Here is a 22,063-nt window from a genome sequence, read left to right as displayed (position 1 = left end):
AAATTTTGGCCTCGCTTGGGCAGACGCTTGGCTCCTCCAGTCCTAGTGCACTGGTCACTAGGACAGGCAGCCACGCAATGAGGCCCTCCAGCCTCCGGCGCGGTCAAGAAGGCCGGACGGGTCACAATGGCCGGAGAGAAGGGACAGCCAATCAGGGAGGGGCAGCCCCGGAGGGCTTTGGGCCTGCTTTCCCCAAGAAAGCCTTGGGCCCGATTTTGCCCTCCGAGGAGCTCAGGCTTCCCCTCTGTGGAGAAAAATAAAATAATTGACATGTTTCTCCTCAGCTGCGTGCTTTGCAGTCCCTCAGACCAAACAAGGGCCTGAACTGATATAAGGAACACAAGGCCTCATCCCAAGAATCCTAGCATTTGTTTAAAAAGGAAATCAAGTTTCTAGTCCACATAAAGGCTGTGATGGGCCCAAATGTGGGGGCCCCTGGCTATCAAAAGTGTTATGGAGGCCCCTTCACAACCAGCCTCTGCTCTCTCCTTTAGTGGGGTTGTTGCACAACAAATCACCACAGGATTTTTTAAAAATGTGGATTAAAGTCAGTTCTGAGGAGGGCCGTCTCTGGGATCAGGACCCCAGAACTTAAGCTCCATTAGTTTCCTGGGAGAGCTCCCCATGGATAAAGACTTTGGGGTGGCTGAGCCATGACTGGTGGGGTGGGGGGGTGAAGAGATGAAATGGCAGGCTGTGGCTGATGTCTGGGGAAGCTGATGTCTGTATCATCTCCCTCGGCTCCCTTCTCTTGCTCCCTTTTGAAAAGACTCCTCTGGGACTGTGGAGAGCGTGAAAAAGGTGGATTTCTCCATATGAGATACACGTGAAGCCCCTGAGTGTGTCTGCACAGTTGCACCATGTGGATAACCCCTTAGCCATTGCATGCAACCTTATAAAAATGTCTCTGCAATTTAGAAAGGAACTCTATGAACCGTTTGCCTGAACACCCAGTCAAATAAAAGTACTTTGCAGTTGTAACAAATGATTGGGGAGAGCACACATAAAGCTATTAGAGATTGCCTTTGAAGATTGCGTTGAATGTCTGGTGCCAGAATCAGGATGGGGCCCCTGCAGTTGACCAAGGCTGGAACGGATGCCTGGTTTGAAAGGAAAGGAAAGGAAAAAGGGCTGGAGCAGCCAAAGCAGTGGATTCAGGAATGGGCTTCTTCAGCAGGAGGAATATGTGTGTGTGAGAAGATATGACAATGAATTGTGTGTTTCCCGTAAGTCCCACATGGCTGCATCTGACCTGCAAGGTCCCTGCTGAAGTTGGGTACGATTACTGGAACCTCCGAGTCCTTCTGCCAGGCACCCTTGCCAGCTTTGCCAACTTCAATTGCGCCATACCCACCAGGCACCCGGGGCTGTTTTGCAAGAAGCCGAGTTCTGCTTCACACAGTCTCCTCCTCCCAAGAAGTGGTCAGAGATAGGGAATGGAAATAAACGGTCCTTGTCCTTGCTGGGGAGAGTTTCATTCTCTTCCATAAGTCAGGATTCAAGACCTGTAGCCCTCCAGTTAATGCCACCAGGAGAGGTTTTGGGTCTGTCTTGCCTACTGTGGTTGCCCATGCCAACCTGGCCCTTGAGGTCTGCAACAAGGAAGGTTTATACGTGCACACCAAGAGCAAAGACGACAGTCCCATTCCTCCTTTTTTCCTCTAACTCTGGTGTGAGTGTACCTGCTGGAATGGTTTCGGCCAGCATCAAAGCTGAGTCGTGGCCAGCTCCTGTGGCCTGGGTTGTTTGGGGTGGCATCTTTTCCATTGTCCCTCATCAAGAGGGCAGAGAGGAGGGATGGGGGTTTCTCTGCTCCCCTTTGGGCACTGGCAGTTCTACAAGCACCCCAGTCTTGGGGGGTCTTCTCTATAAATATATGGAGACATGGACTCAAAAGGACCTTCCTTCGTGCTGGAGAGGTCCAGAGACAGGGAGGTCTTGGAGTAGATCTGGACCAGCTGAGGTGACTGACCCAAGAAGGGCCTTGTTCAATACCATGTGGTAGAGGCCAAGAACAGGAGTCCAAGGACACTTCTGGGAAGAACTGGCTCAGGGGGGATCGGGGAGGGAGGCAAGGATAAGTGTGACCTGTGAGTGGTAGAAGAGGATGCAATGTCTTGGCAGGACACTCTGACAGGGCATGGGATGGCCCTTCCAGTTCATTTCCACCTCCTTGGGAACAGAGTATTCAGGAGGGAGTTCACTTTGTACATCACAACGTCTTCGTTCTGCACCATTGGAGATCTTCTGAGAATAGCTTTTTTTCACAATTTTCTTTGTGCACCCGATAATTACAAATGATAATGAGAAATATATACTATCCTACTGACTGCTCATAGTTTTATATCAGTTTGCTTATATTGTTTCAAGAAAGAAGTGTAGATGTCTCAGTACTCATTAAGGTATCTTGGAATGTGTAGTTTTGTGAGCTTCTGTCCTCTCTACTGTGTTTCCCAGAAAATAAGACAGGGTTTTTATTAATTTTTCCTCCATAAAAATGCATTAGGATTCATTTTCAGGGGCTATTTTATTTTTCATTTTACAATCTACATTTATTCCAATACAATCATGTCATCTTCTTCTGGTAGCTGCACAATCCTGCACAATGGTGGAGGGTGGGGTTTCACTTAATGGGCTTATTTCTGGTAGGGCTTATATTATGAGCATCCTGAAAAATCATGCTAGGGCTTATTTTCAGGTTAGGTCTTATTTTAGGGTAATTGCAGTAGATCAGGATGAGCAAGTGACCTTAAACCCTGCCCTGTATAGGAATTGGAAATCTGGAAGTCTGGGCACTTCTAGTTTTGACTTTGTGTCAAAATGTTTGTGTGTGTGTTTAATATACATGTTACCGTTTAATGTTTCATGCAGGAGGTCATGGTGTGACTATCTGCCCCCTGCCAAGGTTTCTCACCTCTGGGGTAGAATTCTTCTTCCTGAAGCTTCCTTCTGGGACCTGGAACCGATCCTGTATCACCCCTCGACATCTCCAGACCCAGGGATCTGAATTCGATTGGAATTCCAGGACTAAGACTAAGGTAGAATCATCAGCTTTTACTACTCAGGTGTTGAGTCACCCTCAACAAGTGCTTCAATAACTTTGGTCTGTTTGGAATTATCAACTTAGGCCAGGATATTATTAAACTCATTAATATTATTATTAAAGCTAATTATTAGCCCCGGTCAGTTTCCACGGGGGAAAAATCTGAATGCCCCCATTAAGCTCGTGATCAACTGGCTTCTCATGGATGAACCAGAGATTTGTGTCCTTGACACACCTGAGAAGGATTGTATATATGGTCTCAGAAGATATTGTACCCTTTTAATATTCATTTTAAATCTTTATTCCTGGTTTCCATGTGTTAATTTTGTCTTTAGAGTTAAAAAATAGATCTGGAGGTTTTTCTTCCGAACAATTTGCCAGTCTCTGTGGCTGGCATCTTCAGAGGACAGCAGCTAGAACTCTGTGTTCTGGTATAGTGTGTGGGATTCTTGAGTATTTGTGGCTGTGTGATGAGGTTTTGTAATTTTCAGGAGACTGGGTGTTTCCTGTGATCAAGGTGGTTTTTGGGGTGGTATTGTTGTTTTGGGTGTATCTCCTCCTAAGGGGGGGGGAGATGATTTTTCACTGTGGTTGGTGGATGATTTTGGCTAGTCTTTTGTGTGCAGTGGGTAGAAGAGTTCATAGACCTTTTTGCAGGCTGTTATTTTTCAGTGCTGGGAGCCAGGCTTTGTTGATTTTTACACGTTCTTATTTTTTCTTGAAACTGTGCTGGTGTTTCTGGATTTCAATGGCTTCCCTGTGTAGTCCAACATAATGATTGCTTGTGTTATTCAGTCCTTCTGTGTTTTGAAATAGGATTTCATGTCCAGCTTGTTTCAGGGCATGTTCAACTACTGTGGATTTTTTCAGTTGTTTTAGTCTGCAGTGTCTTTCATGTTCTTTGAACTCTACCCAGACACAAGGACCAGTGCTCACTGTAAACAAAAGACTAGCCAAGGACACCCATCAATCACAGTGACAGATCATCCCCCCCTTATATCAACAAAACACCCATAACAAAAACACCTTGATCACAGGAAACACCCAGTCTGCTGAAAAGAACACAGAGATTGGTGAAGTGTTATGAAGAAAAACATCTAGAAGATGGCCAACCAGCCCAAAAAATCCACAACAGCCATCGGATCGTGGCCATGAAAGCCTTCAAGAACACAAATTGGTATATAGTTATATTCCTGGTGAATTTGCCCTAGAATATGGGTCAAGATATTTGAGAAAATTCAGAATATAACATCAAAAACTATGGTTAGAAGTCCAGCAATGGGATTAATAAATTTATTCTTAGATCCCAATATACTATTACACCATGATACAGATTATGAGTGGGTTGTTGAAGCTGATCTTTAATGATGCCGTCTATTGCCTGCCAGGAGGATACATGACTAAAGTGGCTATTGATCTCCTTCTGATCACTGGTTCAGCCAAAAGCTCCTCATTGATACTTGTATTGACGGCCAAAAGCAAAGCAAAAGTGTGTTGCTTAAATACTACCCCATGGATCTTAAAACACTCTCTGGGCAGTTTACAATTTAATTATTCAGGCTACTCATTCCCCACCCCCACCCCCGGCAAGCTGAGTACTCATTTTACCGACCTCGGAAGGACAGAAGGCTGAGTCAACCTTAAGCTGGCTACCTGGGATTGAACGCCGGGTTGTGAGCGCTGTTTTGGCTGCAGTACAGCAGTTTAACCTCTGTGCCATGAGCCAACCTAGATTTTAAGAGTAATCCAAATTCCGTCCCATGAACACTAGTTTGATTCTCCATTGTGCCACTCCAGAAGATGTAGCCACTGATTAGTCAACATCTGCTGGCAGGGTTAAGGCCAACTACAGAGATAGGGTTGGGAATAGCAGTAGTGTGAGAAGGCCGAGAATCTGAAGTTAGAAGCCCATTGTGTAGCCCTTGTGATTGATGCTATGGGAAATTCAGAATTCTGTGCTGATGGAGAATGCTAGACCCCAGTTGAATTAGGGATTTTTGATGTTTCCCCCCATATATTTTTGGTAATTCTGCTAGCTTCTGGATAGATGCTGCAACTTTTATAGATGGTGTTTTATCATCATCAGCAGCAGCAGCAGCAGCATCATTTTGCTACATACGGTTCTATGCTTGGAAGATTAGTAATAGATTCAGGAGACGAGGGTTCCATTCCCCAGCTTTATTTGTGACATTATAAGTCAGTTCTGACTTGAAAGCACAGAACCACAAAAATACTGAACTTGCACTATGTAAAGGAAGGGATGGTTTGGAGCATTATAAGTGAAGAGTGTACACATGGGCGAATGAATCAGTCTTGTTAACAATGGCGTAGCAATCTCTCCATTTGTCACTCAGCCCCCCCCCCCACATAAAACGGAAGAGATCCTGGCAACCATCATATGGCCGTTTGGAGTTGAGGAAGAAAACAGCAGAAGAAACGAGTCTCAATACATCAGAAGCAAATGTTGGGAATCAGCAAGGAGAGAAAAGAAAAAGTCCAGCCTGAAGATAAATTCTCATTGTTGACTCAAGGGAGTAGGTAGGAGTAACACAATTCAGAGCAGCAGGCCAGCCGTTCAGCTGTTTCTTCTCCCCTTTTCCTTGTTGTGTTGGCGAAACAACAGGAATTCTGGAGGTTGTCTCGATCCCTAAATACTTGGCTTCAGAAGCTTCTTCGTGAGCTGTTTAGAAGCTATTTAGAGGGAGTTAAGCATAGATTTTTTAAAAAATACATATAAACTATATATATAAAAGATAAAAGGGCTGAATAAAAGCAAAAAATTAGAAAAGTGAGGGAGAGAACATCGCTGCCGTACCCTATTTGAACCGGAAACCAGAAGAACATTTTAATTGTAACAACCGGTAGTGCCTCAATTTTCTCCCCCCACGCCTTTGTTGTTCTTTTTGTGTCACGTCAAGGCAAGTAGTCATCCTGTTGGGCCAGGGCTGCCTTGTTTTCATAGCCTTTGCAATTCTCCCTGATTATCCTATAGCTTCTGGCAGAGAGCAGGGAGAAGGAAGATACAGGAGTCAAAGATCAGAGGCAGTTCCCGGGAAAGTGAGAGGGAGGTTTCATTTGCAGGTGGATTCTGTTGACAAAGCTGCCCAAAAGGACTGACCCTTTGAACGAGAGACAACGTATTTGTGTCCTCTTCTAACCGCAAAGCTAGAATTTCATCAAATTCTCTCCACAGAAGTTGAACTTTAAGGTAAGTAGGAAACCTTTGGGGAGGGGGTCATAGAGGAGGAGTGTCTGGCATCTGTTTTGAGAATGAGTGTTTCCAGTTGCCATTCCCTTCCCCCTTGTTTTTAGTTCCAGTTCTGCACAATGAAATGGATCCTCCTTTAGCGAAAGCATGCTTTTCTTTTTGGCACACACCCTGTTAATAACGGGTTAATGGAGGCCAAAGGCTCCCCGAGTTTTCTCTGCCACCTGCTTGGCTCTGTGGAATAGCCTGCACAGAGCAATTTGAATCCCACAAGACGAGAGCCCGTTCCCAGTCTTTCTGTGCTATCGCTATGTATGAAGTCTTGCTCTGGGGTGGCACGGCTGTCCAGTCACCCTACCCTTCTCCCTCTTCTTACCATTAGCAAGCTGATGCCTTTTAATGGACCATTAAGAAATCCAGCAGATGGCTAGCTTTCATGGAGAAGATGCCATTTCTTCAGGCTAAGTTGCATAACTTCATGGATAGCGCAGAAAATTGTAGATAAGTGTCCCAAAAATTCATGGCAGATGACTGATTGTGGGGGGTCTGTTTTTGCGAGGCGAGTTCAGACTCAAGTTGGAGGCATCATCTGGATGGCAGGTGCTTCTGCCTGTCTTCAGACAAAAGCTTTGCTAATTGCTCTGTGACCATCTGTGGCATTCACCCTCGTGCCCCTTGCTTAACCGTCAAGCCTCAGAGCACACAGAGGCAAAAAATCCCTCTTGTCACTGCTGCCACCAGGTGATCACTAATCACGATTACGTCAGAAAGATTCATGTCCACACTTCAAGTTCCTTTAAATAAAACTTTGGTTTATTGATTCATGAATATCTTCAGTAACTAATCACAGCTCAGAATTTCCCAAACTACACACTCTATTACTCTCTCAAACTTTTTCTCTACTCTCCCTGACTGACTTAGACTCTGCCTCTTGTAGCATCTCTCTCGGCTCTGCCTCTCAGCAACATTAATATGCACGAACCATTACATTACATAACAAACAGGAACCATTACATAAACATGAACTATAGACCTAATAAATAGAGAACGCTACACCATCACACACCAACACATTGCCTCGTTCCAAAACAGTAAGTTTCCTTTTCGTTGTGGGGCTGCTAGTTTTGGGAGGAATAAAATAGAGACACAGCAACCTCTATTAGAAGGTTGGGGTTATAATTTACTTTATTTACCAGATAAAGTAAAGGTAAAGGTTCCCCTTGATATTCAGTCCAATTGTGTCCGACTCTAGGGTGCAGTGCTCATCCCCGTTCCTAAGCCGTAGCACCAGCGTTTTGTCTGTAGACAGTTTCCGTGGTCATGTGGCCAGCGCGACTAGACACAGAAAGCCGTTACCTTCCCACCGAGGTGGTACCTATTTTTCTACTTGCATTTGCATGCTTTCAAACTGCTATGTTGGCAGAAGCTGGGACAAGCGACGGGAGCTCACTCCGTCGCATGGGTTCGATCTTTCGACTGATAGTCTTCTGACCTTGCAGCACAAAGGCTTCTGTGGTTTAACCCATAGCGCCAAGACATTCCTATTTACCAGATAGAATAAGTCAATTGCAGTCCAATTAAATTCAAATTAATAGCTTCACCTGGTCAGTATGAGCAGTGGTACCATTTTGTCCCCCACTCCATGTAGAGATTGTACTGTGGGCAGAAGTCTGTAAGAGAAATGAAGGGAAGAAAAGTTACTTTCCATATATATATACTAACTGGCTGTTTGGTTCATCATAAGAACTTCAGAGTGTGGGAATGGTAACTGTTGTTTGTTTGTTCAGTCGTTTAGTCGTGTCTGACTCTTCGTGACCCCATGGACCAGAGCACGCCAGGCCCTCCTATCTTCCACCGCCTCCCAGAGTTGTGTCAAATTCATGTTGGTTGCTTCGATGACACTGTCCAACCATCTCATCCTCGGTCGTCCCCTTCTCCTCTTGCCTTCACACTTTCCCAACATCAAAGTCTTTTCCAAGGAGTCTTCTCTTCTCATGAGATGGCCAAAGTATTGGAGCCTCAGCTTCAGGATCTGTCCTTCCAGTGAGCACTCGGGGTTGATTTCCTTTAGAATTGATAGGTTTGTTCTCTTTGCAGTCCAGGGAACTCTCAAGAGTCTCCTCCAGCACCACAATTCAAAGGCATCAATTCTTCGGCGGTCAGCTTTCTTTATGGTCCAGCTCTCACTTCCATACAACACTACAGGAAAAACCATAGCTTTGACTATTCGGACTTTTGTTGGCAAGGTGATGTCTCTGCTTTTTAAGATGCTGTCAAGGTTTGTCATTGCTTTCCTCCCAAGAAGCAGGCGTCTTTTAATTTCGGGGCTGCTGTCTCCATCTGCAGTGATCATGGAGCCCAAGAAAGTAAAATCTGTCACTGCCTCCATATCTTCCCCTTCTATTTGCCAGGACATGATGGGACCAGTGGCCATGATCTTAGTTTTTTTGATGTTGAGTTTCAGACCGTTTTTTGCACTCTCGTCTTTCACCCTCATTACAAGGTTCTTTAGTTCCTCCTCACTTTCCGCCATCAGAGTGGTATCATCTGCATATCGGAGGTTGTTGATATTTCTTCCGGCAATCTTAATTCCAGCTTGAGATTCCTCCAGTCCTGCCTTCCGCATGATGTATTCTGCATATAAGTTAAATAAGCAGGGTGACAATATACAGCCTTGTCGTACTCCTTTCCCAATTTTGAACCAATCCGTTGTTCCATATCCAGTTCTAACTGTTGCTTCCTGTCCCACATATAGGTTTCTCAGGAGATGGATAAGGTGGTCAGGCACGCCCATTTCTTTTAGGACTTGCCATAGTTTGCTGTGGTCCACACAGTCAAAGGCTTTTGCATAGTCAATGAAGCAGAAGTAGATGTTTTTCTGGAACTCTCTGGCTTTCTCCATAATCCAGCGCATGTTGGCAATTTGGTCTCTAGTTCCTCTGCCCCTTCGGAATCCCGCTTGTACTTCTGGGAGTTCTCGGTCCACATACTCCTGAAGCCTACCTTGTATGATTTTGAGCATAACCTTGCTGGCGTGTGAGATGAGTGCAATTGTCCGGTAGTTGGAGCATTCTTTGGCACTGCCCTTCTTTGGTATTGGGATGTAGACTGATCTTTTCCAGTCCTCTAGCCACTGTTGAGTTTTCAAAACTTGTTGGCATATTGAATGTAGCACCTTAACAGCATCATCCTTTAAGATTTTAAATAGTTCAACTGGAATGCCATCACCTCCACTGGCCTTGTTGTTAGCCAGGCTTTCTAAGGCCCACTTGACCTCACTCTCCAGGATGTCTGGCTCTAGGTCAGCAACTATATTGTCTGGGTTGTCCGGGATATCCAAAACTTTCTGATATAATTCCTCTGTGTATTCTTGCCACCTCTTCTTGATGTCTTCTGCTTCTGTGAGGTCCCTTCCATTTTTGTCTTTTATCATGTCCATCTTTGCACAAAATTTTCCTCTAATATCTCCAATTTTCCTGAACAGATCTCTGGTTTTTCCTTTTCTGTTATTTTCCTCTATTTCTTTGCATTGTTCATTTAAGAAGGCCCTCTTGTCTCTCCTTGCTATTCTTTGGAAGTCTGCATTCAATTTTCTGTAACTTTCCCTATCTCCCCTGCATTTTGTTTCCCTTCTCTTTTCTGCTATTTGTAAGGCCTCGTTGGACAGCCACTTTGCTTTCTTGCATTTCCTTTTCTTTGGGATGGTTTTTGTTGCTGCCTCCTGTACAATGTTACGAGCCTCTATCCAAAGTTCTTCAGGCACTCTGTCCACCAAATCTAGTTCCTTAAATCTGTTCTTCACTTCTACTGTGTATTCGTAAGGGATTTGGTTTAGATTATACCTGAGTGGCCCAGTGGTTTTTCCTACTCTCTTCAGTTTAAGCTTGAATTTTGCTATGAGAAGCTGATGATCAGAGCCACAATCAGCTCCAGGTCTTGTTTTTGCTGACTGTATAGAGCTTCTCCATCTTTGGCTGCAGAGAATATAGTCAATCTGATTTCGATGTTGCCCATCTGGTGATTTCCATGTGTAGAGTCGCCTCTTGTGTTGTTGGAAAAGGGTGTTTGTGATGACCAGCTTGTTCTCTTGACAAAACTCTATTAGCCTTTGCCCTGCTTCGTTTTGAACTCCAAGGCCAAACTTCCCTGTTGTTCCTTTTATCTCTTGACTCCCTACCTTAGCATTCCAGTCCTCCAGAATGAGAAGAACATCTTTCTTTGGTGTCAGTTCTAGAAGGTGTTGTAAATCTTCATAAAATTGTTCAATTTCAGTCTCCTCAGCAATGGAGGTTGGTGCATAAACTTGGATTATTGTGATGTTGAAAGGTCTGCCTTGGATACGTATTGACATCATTCTATCATTTTTGAGATTATATCCCATTACGGCTTTTCCCACTCTTTTGTTGACTATGAGGGCTACTCCATTCCTTCTACAGGGTTCTTGCCCACAGTAGTAGACATGATAATCATCTGAGTTGAAATCACCCATTCCCATCCATTTTAGTTCACTGATGCCCAGAATCTCGATGTGTATTCTTGCCATCTCCTGTTTGACCACCTCCAGCTTCCCAAGGTTCATAGATCTTACATTCCAGGTTCCTATGCAGTATTTTTCTTTCCAGCATCGGACTTTCCTTTCACTTCCAGGCACGTCCACAGCTCAGCGTCCTTTCGGCTTTACTGTTATGGTAACTGTTACTTGCAAATATATTACTTTAGTTTTCTAACACAAGAATGAACTCATACTTGAAACCTGAATTATAATGGGAATGACATTATAATGTCATGTTCTGTTGGGGTAACTAGAAAGATACGCTCATTCAGTGATGACGTGTCCATTAGGGCATGTAGGATGCTACCCCTAGATGATGTTTCAGGTTACCCCTGACTACTCTACTCCTGCCTTCCTCCTTCTTAGAGATGGAGGGCCTGTGCTCTCCTCCTACTATGTGTACTTATGAATATGTGCTTTCTTCCAAGTGTGGGTCTCTGGAGACCGTTCTTCTGCACAGAAATACCACATTCTTAACCCTATCTCTACTTGCCATCTGCGCCTATTTCCCACTCTGACCCTTCTGCTCAAACAACTGCACTAAATCCAAGCCACTATCATCCCAGTACTAAAACTCTTTTGAGACATAGTATTTCCTGTTTTTGCCATTCTCTTATCTGTTCTTTAAGTCTCAGACTTTTTTTTCATTTAAGAAAGCCCTAAAATGCTAAATCGTAAAGTCTCCCTCCTTCTTTTTTTCTGATGGATTTACAGGTTTTCTATGGCCAAAAGGACTTATTTCAGCTACAGGAGGACCCTTTTCCCCACGCTTTACCATTCAGAGGAATCAGTGAGGTATGCGGAAAATGAATTCCAGCTCCTTGATGATGACGTGGTTACTGTCAGCTATCCCAAGTCAGGTTGGTTTTGCAGTGAAATAATGTTCATTCCTGGATTATTTTCACCACCAGAGTTAATGTTCTTACAGGTCCCCTTTAGATAAAACAGATGGATTACACACTGGCTGAAAAAATATATAGAGAGAAGTATTTAAAATAGGATTTAATGGAGGCTGCTAAGATTTTCTTGGACTGAAAAGGTGACAAATGAAGAAACATTGTAGTCGAGTCATGAGAAATGAGAAATATAGATTGTCAGCAAACACATGGAATGTAGAAAGCTAGTTAACTTCAGTCTTCTCATTGTTCAGCTGATCTTGTAGGTACGATAAATATGAAGTTGGTACTACAGTACTGTTGTGCCAGCCTACTACGTATAGGCCATTTCCCCCTCCAAGTTCATGGTCTAAGGTCCCACAAGGAGTTACTTTGTGTTGTGTCTCTGCCACTCTTCGCAGTCCATCCTCTCTCTGCCTTTCAGCAAAAAGCTCTCGGATTCTTGAAAACCTAATTAAATGTTTTCGACGCTACTATGTGTGTTTTTCATGTAACGTATATGTCACTTTATATTCAGCCTCTTTGTGTGAGATTCTTCTTTGTGGAATTTTTTTAAAAAGCAGATTCAGTCCTGCTGAATACAGGAAGGGCTCTTGGTTGTCCTGACACTATCATGTTGAACTGCTTGTGGATTTTGGACTCCTGCCCATGTGGTGTCTGATGGGTAGCTCTTAACTGTTTAGGAAGATATTTCCCATATCTTGGATTTCACTTTACTGATTTTGCAAGAGACAGGGAGCTATGACTTTATAGTCCAAGGGAAAGGGGAATTAGGCACATGGGGGGGGGGGTTATGAAACAAGACGCAACCTTGTGACTTCTCATCCCCATCTCAACAGGTACTCACTGGATGCTGGAGATCTTGGGCTTAATCTCACATGATGGAGACCCCTCGTGGGTTCAGAGTGTGCTGACGGGTGAGAGGTCACCATGGATTGAGACTGTCGATGGTCTGAAAGCTGCCTTGAACTATCCTCCACCCAGGTTCCTGACGACTCACCAGCCATTCCAGCTTTTCCCTAAGTCCTTTCTGCATTCCAAATGCAAGGTAAGCAAGAATGAAGTCATCAATCAAGACTCACCTTCGGGTCCTGTGGGTTTGTTGATAGTGACCTAGGGAATTCTAGGCCAGGCAAAGTCCATTTTAAAGTAGATAAAGTATTGAGTAGCTGGCTGAGTAGTTTAGTTAACTGAGGGTATAATTCTCCACTGTTACTCCTAGAAGAACCAAGTATTGTTACTCTTTTCTCCAGTTTTGCAAGAATGGCCCAGCAGCCTGATAAAGATGTTGGCAAAGGGAAAGATGTTAGTAAACTAGGCTTCTACCACAAGCTACCATGTTTTGAACAGGCACATGGTTATTAGAACTCGATGCAGGGGAAGAATGGGAGGGGCAGATCTACCCCAGATCTCAGTAAACTGGGATTTCAGGAAACTAATTCCCAGAGGGAGGGCTGGTCTCATCATGGGTAGTCCACTGCTATGTTGTTGGAGGGCCGTTCTCCCTGGGCTGAAGAAAACAGGAAGTTAGCTTATTAGCTAAAACTATACATAGATATCTAATATAGTTTATAATGATTAGGACTCTGAGTTTGAATTTCCACTCTGCCATGCGAACTCCTGGGGGCAGCAAGTTCAACCATGTCTGAGAACTCTATACTTAAACATCCCTGGAAAGGGTTCTCCTAGGTTTGGAATCAACCGAATGCCATATCATCATCATCATCTGCATCATTATTCATTATGACTACTTTGACTACTGCTACCACCACTACTATTATTACTACACCATTGTGTATTTTAATCTGGGAAAGATGATAAGAGATCTGCCTAATCAAGAAATACTTGGATTTGTTTTCTTTAAAAGTAAGAGCAGTGCAATCACTTGTGTAATAAGGGTTAGAGCTTTTGTGTGTTAGTTCTACTGGGCGGTTTCCTTGCTGTTGCATCATGGTTATTATAGCCCACAATAGTGTGGCATATGGGTGGAAGTTGCTTCCTTCCCTAAACATAACTTTTTCTCTCCTACAGATTGTCTATATCATGCGAAACCCTAAGGATGTGCTGGTCTCATACTACTACTTTGCAAAGATATATGAAGTACTTGAGGAACCTGGGACCATGGAAGAGTTTGTGGAGAAGTTCTTGAGTGGGAAGGGTATGGAAAGAGGCAGTTCATTTTTCTTCTGTAATGGGGGAAAAACTATGAAGAAGGAAACGGCCGGGGTTTCTTTTTCAAGTTGCAAATAATCTCCTGTTACTTAATTTATCTCTTTTATTTGTTGTCATGACCTTCAGGAGCACAATGTGTTTGCCCCCTTGTGCTTTCAGGAGAGGAAAGGGAGAAACGGGGGCCAGAGGTACAGGGTAACAGACAGATGCACAGCAAAAGTGTACGTGTTGTGTATGCACCCATCCATGCATACACTCACACATAGTTAGGCAATTAAGCAATCATATAGAGAAAGGCAGGCTTTCCCTCTCTGTGCCGTCATATGGCAGGAAAAGTTGCATGTCTAATCCCACTGGAAAGGGTCACCTTGCCAAGGAGATCTCTTTGAAAGCAACCATTCCATCCATCAATGGAATCCCTCCAGGCTGCTCCCCAAAGTAGTATCTCTACTGTTGGTTCAAAAAGGTCCACCTTGGACACAGATTGAGGTCATGTGATCACCAGGAAAGAGATTGCACTGGGACCGTGTCACAAGCAGTCCAAAATGTGAGACGTACGCCATGTGATCATGCCATCAGACTCTGTCTAAACCCACCCTGTTCATTCACTGAACATATGACTTCTCTCCCAAACTAGAAATGTCCCTTCCAGACCCATTTCCCTCTCCACTTCTTTTCAAAGCTGAGCAGTTCACTCTTTCTCCTTCATTCTTCCATTTTCTCTCTCCTTCTCTTCTCAGGCACACTCAGGGCCCAATCAGACTTTACAGTGAACGCATAAGTTGACATAGAACTCCTTTAAGGGGAAAATAATGTCCGTTTCATTACTCTGAGCTTTTAACAAACCTGCAATTCATAAATTCACCTTTTTATATTTCATAGCAGGTCACTGGTAGATGAGCATGCTGTTTTTTTCATTCCAGTCTTAGCCAAAGTAGTTCTACTGATCTGTGTGCCGGGAGGTATGACCTCGTTAGGAAAGGAAATATGCATTTGTTGTTTCATGTGATCTGGCTCTCAAGCAAAGTGTGATTATTCTGAGGGTTCAGAATGAGGGACACACAAGCAGAGCCCTCATCTGCTAACTCTGGTAAGAAGGAGGGAACTAACAGGCTGATTGGAACAACAACAACACCCATAACAACAACAAGAGCAACAATAATGCACCATTAGGTCATTTCCAACGAATGGTGGTTCTTTCCAGGATTCTGGGAAGTGTAGTTCAGTGAGAATGGGCTTAGAACCTTCAGAATAGTTCCCAGCATAGCAGGATCCCAGACTATTCTTCCAAACTGCATCATATTCAAAATTGGGTTGAACCAATAGGCCGCTCAAAAAGCATTGGCTGAAAGGCAGGCTGATGGCTTTCCATCTTTTTCTAAGTTCTGCATCTGTATGTTTTCCTGGTTTTAATGCTTTTTCAGATGGAGCTAGTCTATGAATTTATTCTTTTAAACTAAATTTCATTTTACCTGTTTTTATTCTTTAAAAATTGTTTAAGCCACCTGGAGAGCCACTTTGGATGGAATGTGGGCTCTAAATATAAGCATCAAGAAAAATGCTTTTAAGTATCCAGTGCCTGTAATTCTATTGTAGTTGGGGCAGAATTAACTGCATAATTGACCGTACATTTGATTTGATGCCTGATCTCACAAATAAAAGCATGTACTGACATGAAGCTGAACATGCAACTGCTTTTTGGATCACAGTTACGTCGTTATTTAGTCGTTTAGTTGTGTCCGATTCTTCGTGACCCCATGTACCAGAGCACACCAGGCCCTCCTGTCTTCCACTGCCTCCCAGAGTTGGGTCAAATTCATGTTGGTTGCTTCGATGACACTGTCCAGCCATCTCATCCTCTGTCATCCCCTTCTCCTCTTGCCTTCACACTTTCCCAACATCAGGGTCTTTCCCAGGGAGTCTTCTCTTCTCTTCTCATGAGATGTCCAAAGTATTGGAGCCTCAGCTTCAGGATCTCTCCTTCCAGTGAGCACTCAGGGTGGATTTCCTTCAGAATGCATAGGTTTGTTCTCCTTGCTGTCCAAGGGACTCTCAAGAGCCTCCTCCAGCACCACAATTCAAAGGCATCAATTCTTCGGCGGTCAGCTTTCTTTATGGTACAGCTCTCGCTTCCGTACATCACTACAGGAAAAACCATAGCTTTGACAATGTGGACTTTCGTTGGCAGCTTTTTAAGATGCTGTTGAGGTTTGTCATTGCTTTCCTCCCAAGAGGAAAGCAATAATGTCTTTTAATTTCGTGGCTGCTGTCACCATCTGCAGTGATCATGAAGCCCAAGAAAGTAAAATTTGTCACTGCCTCCATATCTTCCCCTTCTATTTGCCAGGAGGTGATGGGACCAGTGGCCATGAACTGCAAGTGGCCCACTCTTTCCCACCGAATCTGAATATGCACAACCTCTGTCTTGGCAGGAGTTAGATAATGGAGAGCAGTTCTAAGGACAGCTCAGGATCAATGCAAACCTCTCGTCTGTGAAATTCCAGGACCATATTTTGGAGTTCACCTTCTTCTTTATTAGGGAAAATGGACTTCTAGGTCCATATCAGTCCCCATCTGCCCAAATGCCCCTTTCCATGCCCAGCTCTTCATAGTTCATTGCATATGTTTTGGTTTTCCAGTGGTTTATGGTTCCTGGTTCGACCATGTGAAAGGCTGGCTGGAGCTGAAGGACAGACCCAATCTCTTCTTCATCACCTATGAAGAGCTGTATCAGGTCTGGTTTGCCCTTTTCCTGTATTCATGTTTCTCCAATTGTTTGACCATAACTGTTTTCTACCGTTTGGTCTTCCAAAAGTTTAGAACTTTAACATTTCAACCAAAAATTCCTCTGTGGCTGCAAGATACCTTTTTCTCTTACAAGCCAAGATTTTTTAAAGAAATGAAAGACATAGAATGGGCAGAGAACCTGTGATCTAGTGCAGCCCACCTTTTCTGTGTGCCATATTAGACGGGGTCTGCCCTCCACCCTCACTTTCAGAACCTGATTCAAGTTCTTAGCTCTCTTGAGCTGTTTTCCAGGAGTTGGGTTGGCTGAGACACGATGGCACACTGTACTTTGCCAGGAAGAGGTTTTACAAGGGCTCTGTTGTCCATTTGGCTCAGTTGAATGGCAGATAAAGGAATAGTGGGTTTCTCGGAACCACAATCTGAGAGCAGATTGATACCACATTAATTGTGGACAGAATCCTGATACTTAGAATTTCCTCTTATGGATCTCTCAGGCTCTTTCTTGAAGTAATTTTAAAAACCTCGCCCAACTGCACATTTGGGTTCTAGGTAAGGCCTTTAAACTGGTATCAAACTGTTGTAACTGTATATTTTAACAGTACTCTAAAGATCAAGGAAGCAGTCTAACTTTTCAGCATGCAAAATGAAAAAAAAAAAGAGATTCTTATGATTTTCTCTCCTGCAGGACCTGCGAGGCAGTGTGGAGAAGATCTGCCACTTCCTTGGTAAGGAACTGGCCAGTCACCAGCTGGATGAAGTGGCAAAATATGCCTCTTTCCAAATCATGAAGGACAACAAGATGTCCAACTTCTCCCTATTACCAAATATGGATCACAGTAAAGGAAAATTCATGAGGAAAGGTAAAAGCAGAGCTGAGAAGAGCTGGCATGTGTCTTTTCATCTGAGACAGCCAAACTTACACTAGTGTTTATTTCTTTAAAATATTTTTATATTTCCTCCTTAAAAAGAATCTAAAGTGTTGACCATTAGAGGTATATTATTTTTGGTACATTGACCCACTCACCCCCACTTGTTTATAGTTACTTCTCCCTCTTGTGGTGTTTCAGGGATCTGTGGAGACTGGAAGAACCACCTCACCATGGCACAGAGCGAACACTTTGACCACGTTTATCAGGAGAAAATGCAGGGTGTAGGTGTGACTTTCCCGTGGGATTGAAGAATGACAGATTACACCCTCTGCTGTTACTGATATGGAGGATATTTTATGCATGAATCTTTTGTGGAACGCATGTCCATCTCCAAGGTTACCAATCAAGAGTATGTGGAGAATGGGATCATCTAGTCTTCACATTCTACATTGCCTACACTTTAGGGTCTTTGTATTAAAGATAAGAAGATGTACCAAGGAATTCTTTCCTCTTATGATGTGCAGAAATCACGGGGACAATATCATGGTGTAATTAGCAGACGGCGACAGTCAATAAAGGATGCCCGTATCTGCATGTGTGCCTTTATATGCTAAATTCTAAAACCCAGAGAGTTATGTCACTGTCCTGAGGTTGCCCCCTGCTCAAACCAGTGATGAAACACAGCATCAGTGGTGCCAAAGTACATCCTGTGAGAAGAGCAACTTGCGTGACCCCTGATGGGGTGCATGGCTTGTATATTTATTCAGTTGTTGGCTTGATCAGTAACTTTTCCTACTGCTGCTGTTTGTGATGTTTTGGACAGCTGGCGTGGGCCAGGAAGGAAGCAAACGTCATATCTGCTGGAGGACAGCTTCAGAAGGATGGATTTGTTTGATTAAAGGAGAAGAAACGGGAACACCCATGCAGCCATTGCCCTAGAGTGCCAGTCACCTTAGTCATTTGTAAAATTTTAGCTAATGATAGGGCTTGTCTGTTGAGGTGCATGAATGTCATTGGGCTGGTTAACTGATTTGTATTTGCTGCTCCCTCTTAGAGTGTTCCAGGGATCTCTGGTGACTGGAAGAACCACCTGACGGTGGCACAGAATGAATACTTTGACCATGTTTATCAGGAGAAAATGCAGGATGTGTTTGTGACCTTCCCAAGGGACTGAAGAAGATCAGATGGCCCTGCCTGCTCTTCTCTTCTCTCCCAGGCTTAGAACGGAGCATTCCTACACTTAACACTATGACAGTCTGATTCAGTTTTAACTGCCATGTCTCCGTCTTTTAAAGGTTCAACCTCTTACATAGCTCTTTCACAGTTTGGTGTAAAATGCAAAGCAGATTCTATGCCCTCCCAGGTCCCAAAATGAAGACGCAAGACAGTGATCTGGATTAAATACGGGCCACACTTTATTAAATCAATTCTGATTATAGAAATCATTTTCCCCATAAATTGAGGGGCCTGCGGTAGTGCGGAGAAAGAATTGCATGGCATCCATGATACCCTTATCAGTCAATGGGCGAGTCCCAGGCCCCAGGTTCCAGCTGTCTTGATGACAGGAGGAACCTGGCTGGCCTCTATTAAACACCCCAGACCTCGAGCCATCTAGATTTGATGACTGACGGTCCGAAGTTGGCCCAGCGCATCTTCCCGCCACCGGCCCTGTAATCGCACGATCCGCAGAGCCGGGAGGTCTGATGTGCTGTTGGCTTAGCATAATTATCAAAGGGACACACCGAGACAACCAATTTTTTCCTGCACTGCCTGCCAGTGTGACCGAGAATAACCACCAATCAAATGCCAACAAGCCTTTTCCAGTGTGGGATAGGCGAAAAATCCCTCCGTCCCATAGTTAATCAGGATAGAGGTCAAAAATCCCTATCCGGCACCAAAAAAGGTGACCCAAATATCACACTAGAAAGAGGGCAGGCGGGTGGGTGCCAGAAAGCGGAAGAGGACGCTTTGAGGGCTAGCGTTCCCTTAAATAAACACTAGCCCCCTCCCCCTTTATCACGTGGCCAGGCTGGCTTGCGTCCTCCAGGACCGGGCGGGCAAAGTCGGCTTCTGCAGTTCAACGGTGTCATAACGCCCTTCCTGCGGCCAGAACCTTGCCTTGTGAATCACAGTTTTTAATGTTTATTAAAGCAGCCTCTAGAGACTCACCTACCATTCTTTATTGGCATGCTTTTTATTTAAACATACCTTCAAAGTTACATCTCCCCATCAGTTTACTGTTCAAAAAAACTGGTTTGGAGAACTGCTGGATAACTCAGTGGTTGTGGCATCTGGCTGCACAGCTGGAGGCTGGGGGTTCGATTCCCCACTGTGCCTCCTGTGAGTAGAGCCAGCCTGTGTACAAGGGGTACCCATGGAGACATACAGTAAGTCTTTTTCAGACCAGCACCAAAGGCTGCCAAAGGTGGAACCCAACACTTTTTAAAAAATCAATACTGGAGGAGGAACTTGGTCTCTTCTGTTAAACAGGGTAGGTCATGGACTAATGGAGTGGTTCCCAATTCTGGGTCTCCAGATATTGTTGGACTGGAACTCCCAGAAGCCTTCGCCACGAGCTGTGCTGGCCAGGATTTCTGGGAGTTGTAGTCCAAGAATATCTGGGGACCTAAGTTTGGGAAGCACTGGATTAAGGGATTCAAATCACAAGAAAGAAAATTTAATTTCAGAGTGTGTTCACTCTATTCAAATAAAAGGTGTTGAGATCAATGCTATTTTGTTTATTTAGATTTATACCCCGCCCGTTTAATGAACATGCTGTGACAACCCCAGACCTACTGGGATATGCCACAGTTTCACTAAGCTGCCACCAACCATTCCCTATAAGAAGTCACACAGACCAGGGATGGATTTTTAACAAATAAAAGAACAAGGTTTATTTACATAACACACAGGGAAAATAAAATGATCAAATGAATAAGATACAGTAACGTGGCTTAATCTCAATCATACATACACTAGTCTGGTTCACACAGAACGCATTTAACTAAAGCACAGACCCTGAACCTATCAGTTCTGGCTAACCCTACAGACACCTGAACCTATCAGGTTGGTACTGACTGACACACAGTAGTACCCTGTCTGACACACAGACTCCCACTCAAGCTTCTTCTCTCAGCTCTTCTCCAGCTCCTTCTAACTTCACCACACAGGCTTCACATATATATACCGTACAGCCCCTCCTCCTGATGTCCCGCCTTCCACTCTCCATAGGATGGAACTTTCCCTCCAAACCCATGACAGACAGGTAACATCAGTGCTGTATGTAACACATGCCACTACTCCGGGTGGCTAATTTACCTTGTTCCCTTTAGGACAAACATCCCAACCCACCCCTGCTCTGGGGCTATGACATTATTTCTTCCTTGCCAGATTTCCATTTAAAAAAGAAACATAAATATTTTGATCCCAGGGGGCAGTGGGAGGGGCAGGCACCAATGGCTGTGACCTGGAGGAACTATGCTGGTCTGTGGGGAAATTGTATGCTTTTACAATGTATATAGCAGACATTGTTTTTGGGCCCAGGTCAGTTTCCAGTAAGGATGATCATTAACCAGCTTTGGTATCTAAGATAATTTCCTGTCTCTGGGTAAATTGTATTAACTTCATGTGTATTTAAAGGTGTTATCTGTCTATGTTTACCCTGCTCTGTATTCAGGAATGTTTACCCTGATTGTGTATTTAGGATTTACATGCCTCTGTTTACCGGCCCCTCTGTTTACCATACTTGTGTAGTCAAGATATTAACCGCCTCTGTTTAGAATAGTTTTGGATTAACTTGTTCAAAGGAAGATCCCGATAATAAACAGGGGCGAGGCGACGGACTGAGAGAGTTCTCACTGAACAGCATGCTACAGAGCACGCTGTTTAGTCCATCCGGATCCCGCCCTGCAAACCACACTCGAGTGTCCCATCTCTTTTCTTTTCCCCCTTGCTGGTCAAGGGGGAGGCTTCATCTACAAATTCCTGCACTGAGGCTTCATCTGCAAGATCCCTACTTCCCCTCATCTTGCAGATCCCAACACTGGTCTATCAGTCTGGGAGTATGGCAGACTTTAAAAATCAAGGCCAAGATGCTATTCAGAAGGTGTAACAACCTAAATGAAATGGCCTAAGTCCCAGTGGTGAACCAATGAATGAGACGCCCATCATAAGATGGATGCTTTCTCACTTGTGAAGCCCAGGCATCCTATGGCAGTAAGGCACTGGGCGGTCGTTGGTATTTATACAACCACGAGAAAAACTGAATAAGGAGAGGGAAATAGACAGAGGGGAGGAAAGACAGAGCCCAATGTCCTAATTGTGTCACCTCAAAGCCCACCTAACAGTCAATCCTAGGAGTCTCCATTATGTCAGTAAAGTTTAGTAAACTCCCTAACTGCCAATCTCCTGCTCCATAGCCAGATACCTAAGCTCCTGATTTATCCAACAATTTATCTATGTATCTGGCTGCAGAGCAAGAGGCTGAGAGTTCAACTCCCCACTGTGCCTCCTGAAAGAAGAGCCAGCCTGTGTGGCCTTGGGCAAGCTGCACAGTCCTAGGATGCCCCCAAAATA

At 44.1% G+C, this 22,063-nt stretch overlaps 1 protein-coding gene across 1 annotated transcript; it reads left to right on the top strand.

Moving 5' to 3' along the window:
• The first annotated feature begins 5,938 nt into the window (after positions 1-5,938).
• On the top strand, positions 5,939-20,201 carry LOC110090910 (sulfotransferase 2B1-like). The gene is made up of 7 exons (XM_078380249.1): positions 5,939-6,251; positions 11,518-11,663; positions 12,539-12,747; positions 13,731-13,857; positions 16,511-16,605; positions 17,305-17,479; positions 17,687-20,201. The coding sequence occupies exons 2-7, from the start codon at positions 11,525-11,527 to the stop codon at positions 17,794-17,796; spliced, it is 855 nt and encodes a 284-aa protein (XP_078236375.1). The 5' UTR covers positions 5,939-6,251; positions 11,518-11,524; the 3' UTR covers positions 17,797-20,201.
• The last annotated feature ends 1,862 nt before the right edge of the window (positions 20,202-22,063 follow it).

This window comes from Pogona vitticeps, chromosome 9 (genome assembly GCF_051106095.1).
Source record: "Pogona vitticeps strain Pit_001003342236 chromosome 9, PviZW2.1, whole genome shotgun sequence".
Lineage (NCBI taxonomy): Eukaryota > Metazoa > Chordata > Lepidosauria > Squamata > Agamidae > Pogona > Pogona vitticeps.
This window is presented reverse-complemented; position numbering and strand designations above follow the sequence as displayed.

Coding starts and splice junctions, on each gene's coding strand:
- LOC110090910 (XM_078380249.1), top strand. CDS start 11,525: ATGGCCAAAAGGACTTATTTCAGCTACAGGAGGACCCTTTTCCCCACG. Junction 12,748..13,730: donor TTCTGCATTCCAAATGCAAG/GTAAGCAAGAAT, acceptor TCTCTCCTACAG/ATTGTCTATATCATGCGAAA. Junction 13,858..16,510: donor GAAGTTCTTGAGTGGGAAGG/GTATGGAAAGAG, acceptor TTGGTTTTCCAG/TGGTTTATGGTTCCTGGTTC.